The following is a 6,722-nucleotide window of genomic DNA, read 5'->3' as shown; positions in this document are numbered from 1 at the left end:
TAAGTCATATGCTCCAATAATAAATTTTGTTATACAATATTAGTCAACTTTAAAGCAACCTTAGTAAACAATTAGAAATAACTTAGCATTTAGCCTAAAAAAGGGGTTAGACTTAATATCAATAAATTTAAGGTCTATTAACAATAACATTAGTTAAAGAATCAATAAATAGAAAGTTTTTATTGAAAGATTATATTTTTTTAAAGAAATTGAATGATTATATTAAAAATCACAGAAAAGGGTATTGTTACACTTTCTAATTAAAAAAAATTATATTTTTAATTTTTAAATAGCATCTTAAGTATATTGGTTAACATTTTTCATAAGTTTACAAGTATCTTTTTCTTCTTTTTTTTTTTGAACTTTTGAAGGTATATAGTTGACGATTCTTTGGTTAACAGACTAATCTGATTAAAGTTCATGCTGTAATGTAAAATTATCTCTACACGGTTTGTGTGGGTGTGGCGTTTGTTTTAGATTTATAGTGAAAAAAATTTCTGTATTGACCAAAAGTAATTATATGGTGAATATATATAACGAATTAGTTATTAACATGACTATATGAGACTTATAAGTTATACTTTTATTAATATTTTAAACGTTATCTTAACTTCTTTTTTTTTGAAAGAAAAACGTTACCTTAACTTATTGATTAAATAAAACAATTTTTTTCAGTCAACTCTTAAAACACACTTAAATACAAATCAATGTTCTCAAAATCAATCTAATATAAATCCAAAACAAAATCGAGTAAGCATTGTGAAATACCAAAACAGACCCTGGGAGGGGCCAATTAGGCTTTAGGGTGAGTACAACGCAGCTGATTACATTCCCGTCCTCCTGCATGCCAAAATGACAAAAATATCCCTTCGTTCCTTTGTCCTTATTGTGGCTTGTTGGTGACTATGGAACATTTGTATCACAATTAATTTCCACCTCATATTGACCAAGAATATATTAAAGCACCGAGAATACCCAAAAACATCAGAAAAAAGGCCTCTCTCCTCTCTCTTCTCTCTCAGACACAGTTTGTCACTCTTTTATTTTTATTTTATTTTATTTTTCTTCATTTTTTCTTGTGTTCTTCACCTAGAGCCAGGGTCCTCTGTTCTGGACTCTGCTTTCTAATTGGAGCTTGGGCACAGAAACAACATGGGTTGGTTTTGTTGCCAAGGGAAATCAAGCAAAAAATCGGTTGCCGAAGAAGACTACCGCGACAGCCTCGACCAGAAACCCACCAATTTCACCGCGACAGGTAAAAAAAAAGTCTTTTTTTTTTTTTTTACTTTAATAATGCATTTCACTATCACACACAAACACACTCGTATTGTTTTGTGACCCATTTTGTGTGATCGTCCTGAATGCTGTGTTTTCTTAGTGGTTTTCGTTTTAATGTAAAGATTCCTTGGTGGGTGTGTCGTAAACTGATCAAAGTTCGTGTTTTTTTTTTGGGGGGGTGGGGGGTCATTGAATGCTTCTTTTCCAGTTTGAAAGAGGGTTTTTCAAGGAAAGAATAAAAAAATGTTTTGTTTTGTATTCAATATTGTAATTAAAAATTTTGGTATTCGGCTTGGAACGTGTCTTCTGGCAATTTTGATGTTGTAAGCCTTTGAATATCCATACTCGATTTCGTGTTTGTTTTGCTTGGCTGCGAGGTTGGAATGATTAGATCCATAATCCAAAGTTGTGTTTATCATTTTGCACGGTTGTTTTGGTTCTATAGTCTCCACAGATTAAAGTAATTTTCTTCTGTGTTATTTTGTTTGATATCTTTCCCTTTTGGCTTATGTGTGTTTGTATTTGTTATAGATAGCGTAAAAGTTGATTTCAAAGTGAATGGGAATAAGGAAGATGGTTCTAAAGGTGATCAACTTGCTCTGGACGTGAAGAGTTTAAATTTGAAAGAGGAGGTTTCTCAGGATAGAAAAGATAATGGCAATCGGGCACAGACATTCAGTTTTAATGAACTTGAAGCTGCGACCGGAAATTTTAGGGTGGATTGCTTTTTGGGTGAAGGAGGCTTTGGCAAGGTTTACAAGGGACACTTGGAGAGAATTAACCAGGTTTGTTAGAAAAATGAATGAAATTTTCAAAGTTATTGACACGTTGAACCCGATCCTGTGCTGGCCAATGTGTTGTGCATTTATGAGCTAATGAATTTGTATGACGTCATATTAGGTTTGTTAAAAAAAAGGAAAATTTGAAATTATTGATGCATTGAATCTGATTCTGCTCTAGTCAAACGTGTCGCGCTTTTATTTGCTAATGAATTTGTATGGCGCCATGTTAGTTTGCATGTTTATTGTTTCTTTTGATTTTTCGTGAGACTAAGATTTGATAGTGGTTGTGTAGGTTGTAGCTATAAAGCAAAATTTGAAATATTGATGCACTGAACCTGATCCTGCTCTAGTCAATGTGTACTCATTTATTTGCTAATGAATTTGTATGGCGTCACGTTAGTTTGCATGTTTATTGTTACTTTTGATTTTATGCTGAGACTAAGATTTGATAGTGGTTGCGTAGGTTGTAGCTATAAAGCAACTTGACCCTAACGGACTTCAAGGGATTCGTGAATTTGTTGTTGAAGTGTTGACATTGAGTTTGGCAGACCACACTAATCTTGTGAAGTTGATTGGATTTTGTGCTGAGGGAGAGCAGAGGCTATTAGTTTATGAGTACATGCCATTAGGATCTTTGGAGGACCATTTGCTTGGTAAATTCTATCACCTCAAATTTTCATATATTGTCAGCAGCATTCTTTATCAATGGCTCGTCTCATTTCCTCTTCCCATTGTCCTAGATATTCGACCAGGTAGAAAACCACTTGATTGGAACACAAGAATGAAAATAGCAGCTGGCGCAGCTAGGGGTTTGGAGTATCTGCATGATAAAATGAAGCCTCCTGTAATATATCGTGACTTGAAATGTTCTAACATTTTGTTAGGAGAGGGATATCATCCTAAATTGTCCGATTTTGGCTTGGCAAAAGTAGGCCCAAGTGGTGATAAGACCCATGTTTCAACTAGGGTTATGGGCACATATGGGTATTGTGCCCCAGATTATGCAATGACAGGTCAGTTGACATTCAAGTCAGATATTTACAGCTTCGGGGTTGTTCTTTTGGAGCTTATTACAGGCCGGAAAGCCATTGACCATACAAAACCTGCCAAAGAACAAAATCTAATTGCATGGGTATGCCCCGACCCTTTAGCTGTCTGTTTTATTTACTGTGGAATCCATGACTGTTTGTTGATTACTTGATTTACTTTTGTAGAAACTGTTCTTGTCAAATTGTTGTAGCTGAGAATTTGAGTGACTAGTGTAATTAGTTAAAAGCAAGTGGTGTTACTTTTTAACCCTGAATTAGTTTGTATTACCCTCTTTCATATTTCTATGGCACATTATTTACTTATTATCTTTGGAAGAGCTGTGAATTTGCATCCAGGTTGGCACCTAGTTAAATAGTCGAGAGTGGGATTTATAGGAAGTGTAGTGATCTATGATGCACAGATATGATAGTATCTGATATAACGATACATTATTTTAAAAATATATGATTCATGTAAGATACGTATTCAGAAATGTATAAAAATTCGTAAAACATAATAAATATATAAGTGCAATTTTGCAAATTCAAATTAAAAACATACTTCTTGGACATTACTGAAAATTAAAAATTTTATAAATTACTGTTATCATAAATTACTTTCTATTATTTACATGTAGGAATATTACTATCAAACCCATTTCTTTCTTGTAATCATTCATAAAGAGAACAATTTCCATTTTTGGTTCATCAAGGGACAATGTTTCTCTGTTTTTACATTATAGGTACTTATGTGTTTCATGTAGTTATATTGGATTTTCAAAAAATGCTTTAAACATATTGGTGAAGTATCCAAGAGTGTTAGTATTGATACGGATATGTCATACGTGAAGGAAATTGAAGTATAGGTGGTAGTGACACTTCTCAACCATTGCAGACAGACCAGCATCTTTTATTTTGATTTTCCTCTGGGACACTTTAAAGATCAATAGCTAGACATTTTTCTGAAGCTAGCTGATTAATTTGTCTGCTGATAACCTTTTTCCCTTTCAATACTTCTAGAGACCCACATTCGAGATAAGTCAAAAGTCTCATCATACTGAATTATTTTTTAAAGATCTTAGAAAATTGGAAGTTTTAATCATGTGTAATGATACATTTAAAGTGCTTATTGAATCTCTAGAATAAACAGTTATGAAAAAGTTATTACTACTATTATGCATATAATTGCATGCCTTTACCTTTTTCTTTTAGACTTTTGGTAAAAAAAATTGGTAAGCTGGAATTGTACCTTCCAGACCTGTCCCCAATACTCAGCATGGTGACTATACCGGTTAATGCTAGTCACATTGGGAAAGCATACTACATGGGCCCAACAAAGGAATAGCTAGAGCTGTACCATATTGTGCAAAGCAGTGCCTTTGTCTAGAATAGCCCGTCAAGCATCTTGGTCAGGATACAATTCTGAGCTTTCAAGGGAAATGAATGATATTGTACCACATTGAGTGCAATGCTAGGTGGTATGCCTTTGCTTGTCACTGGAAATAATTCACATACTGATTTTCATGCCCTCATTTACCTTAAGTGGGGTACTTCTATTTCATACACAAAAATGAATCGCTATTCCTTATTTTGTGTTCTTACTGAACTGGAACTATAGGTAACTACTAACTGGAAAGCTCAAATTTGGTCAGATTAGAATGATTGTAGTGCATTACTCCACTTTTTCATTTGTGTTCTTCCTTAAATTCTTCATATTATGAATAGCTATTGGCTTTTACTGTTTGGTAATGTGTCTCATACATAAGAATCTCGGTTAATCTCCTCAGTCTCTGCATCTTTTCATTAAGGTGAATAGATCACATTCATATTATTGAGTATATTAAGAATAAACAAATGGTCACATTCATATTATTGTATACTTGACAATTTACCTGAATTGATCAAATTCATATTATCACTTCCAAAAATATTGACTATGGTACATGTGAACTGTTTGCAGGCAAGACCCTTGTTCAGAGACAGGAGGAAATTTTCACGAATGGTTGACCCATTACTTGAAGGTCAATATCCCGTGAGAGGCCTATACCAAGCTCTTGCCATTGCTGCTATGTGTGTTCAAGAGCAGCCTAATATGCGGCCTGTAATAGTTGATGTGGTTACAGCTCTAAATTACCTAGCTTCTCAGAAGTATGATCCACAACTTCATCCTGCACAAACCTCTAGAAGAAGTCCACCTTCTCAGATAATGAAAAGGGATGATGATGCTCATAGACATATTTTAAGCATGGAGCATGAGACAGACAGATCTTAAAACTAGGAAAGTAGAATTTTTTTTGGTCTATTCATATGCAATGTGCCTAGTTTTCAAATTTTGTTTCATAGGGGAGATAACAGGTGCCTTATCAAGTGTAAGTCTCATTGAATTTTTCTTACTTAGTGCCCCCCCCCCCAATGTAAATGTCAGCTGCTGCCTTTAATGTGTATTTAAATGCCTTGTTGTAGGAAGTGTATTAATTTTTTTTTTGTGTTTTGCCCCTTCGTTAGAATTTAGCCTCAGATATATCACAAATGACTTATTTCATCTTGATCTATATAGTCTAGTTCATTGTCCACCATGTAGGAGTACATCCTAAATGTTTGTACAGAATGATTTGTATGAGTGGACCTCATCAGTTCTTTATGAGGAAGCTCTGATGTTGATAGATTGCCATGATTGAAAGGAACATGGGCTTGGATTTTGGAAGTGAAGGCAAAGAAAGATAGATAAGAGAGCTCGAGAGTGTGGTTAAGAATGACTTGTTGATTTGACTTGGACAAGAAAATGAAACTATCTTGGAATTTTACTTATTAGCCATGAATTTTAACTTCTAACATAGAATAACAGAAATAACCACTGTTTTGCAATCCTATGGATTTTTTTTCAAAGCTATGCCTGATAATTGAGTCTGTTAGGACCTACACAAATTAATTTGGCAATTGACTTTAACATTGTCACCTCACATGGTGGTTGTCCAGTGTTAAACACAAACTTTGGTTTCAAGAGTTGGATATGCAACCCAACTATTTTCCTCGCTAGCATTTTTACGAACACATTATAGGGTTAATTTAATTATACTTGGTAAGTTCTTCCAAACCTTTGCATTGTGCTTTTGGAATTTTTTTTTATTTTAGTTTACAATACTCTCTAACTAAGAAAACAACTAGAAAAAAATCAGCTAGGGTTCACAAAATCTAGGAAGTACATTAAATTAAGAATAAACATAAAATGTACAAGACAAAATAATTAGGGAAGAAAAATAAAACTTGAAATTCGACTAGAAAATGACATGTCACTGAGAAATAATAGTGTCTTACCAAACACACTCTAAATCCAATTGCAGTTCTTAATGTTATTTCATACTCTGCAGTGCTATAGTTTGTACTCTGCAATGTTGTCGATTGATCTTTGAAAGTTTGTACTTCGCAATCGCAACCTCATTCTTTTTACATGATGAACCCTATTTTTTCTTTTCAAAATTACAAATATGCCATTAATAAAATTGACTCTTCTTTGTGTTTTCATTTTTTAGAAGAAAAATAAAAAATGAAAAACCAAAACATATAAAAGCCGTTGTGGTTTTTAGTTTTAAAAACTAAAAAAAAAAAATAAAAACGATTTTTATAAAGCTGGTTA

The 6,722-nt window shown here is 33.5% G+C and overlaps 1 protein-coding gene across 1 annotated transcript; it reads left to right on the top strand.

The window, feature by feature from the left end:
* Positions 1–983: 983 nt before the first annotated feature.
* LOC114373742 (probable serine/threonine-protein kinase PBL5) lies at positions 984–5,664 on the top strand. Its single transcript, XM_028331264.1, has 5 exons — positions 984–1,255; positions 1,810–2,063; positions 2,524–2,713; positions 2,801–3,192; positions 5,049–5,664. The coding sequence occupies exons 1-5, from the start codon at positions 1,153–1,155 to the stop codon at positions 5,358–5,360; spliced, it is 1,251 nt and encodes a 416-aa protein (XP_028187065.1). The 5' UTR covers positions 984–1,152; the 3' UTR covers positions 5,361–5,664.
* Positions 5,665–6,722: the final 1,058 nt, after the last annotated feature.

Source organism: Glycine soja, chromosome 11 (genome assembly GCF_004193775.1).
Source record: "Glycine soja cultivar W05 chromosome 11, ASM419377v2, whole genome shotgun sequence".
NCBI classification, from domain to species: Eukaryota; Viridiplantae; Streptophyta; class Magnoliopsida; order Fabales; family Fabaceae; genus Glycine; species Glycine soja.
The sequence above is the reverse complement of the archived record's forward strand: the minus strand, read 5'-3'. Positions and strand labels throughout refer to the sequence as shown.

What these genes read in the sequence shown, in the direction of transcription:
- LOC114373742 (XM_028331264.1), top strand. Translation starts at nt 1,153, where the DNA reads ATGGGTTGGTTTTGTTGCCAAGGGAAATCAAGCAAAAAATCGGTTGCC. An exon ending in CACCAATTTCACCGCGACAG is followed by an intron (nt 1,256 to 1,809) that starts GTAAAAAAAAAG and finishes TATTTGTTATAG; the next exon opens with ATAGCGTAAAAGTTGATTTC. An exon ending in ACTTGGAGAGAATTAACCAG is followed by an intron (nt 2,064 to 2,523) that starts GTTTGTTAGAAA and finishes GTGGTTGCGTAG; the next exon opens with GTTGTAGCTATAAAGCAACT.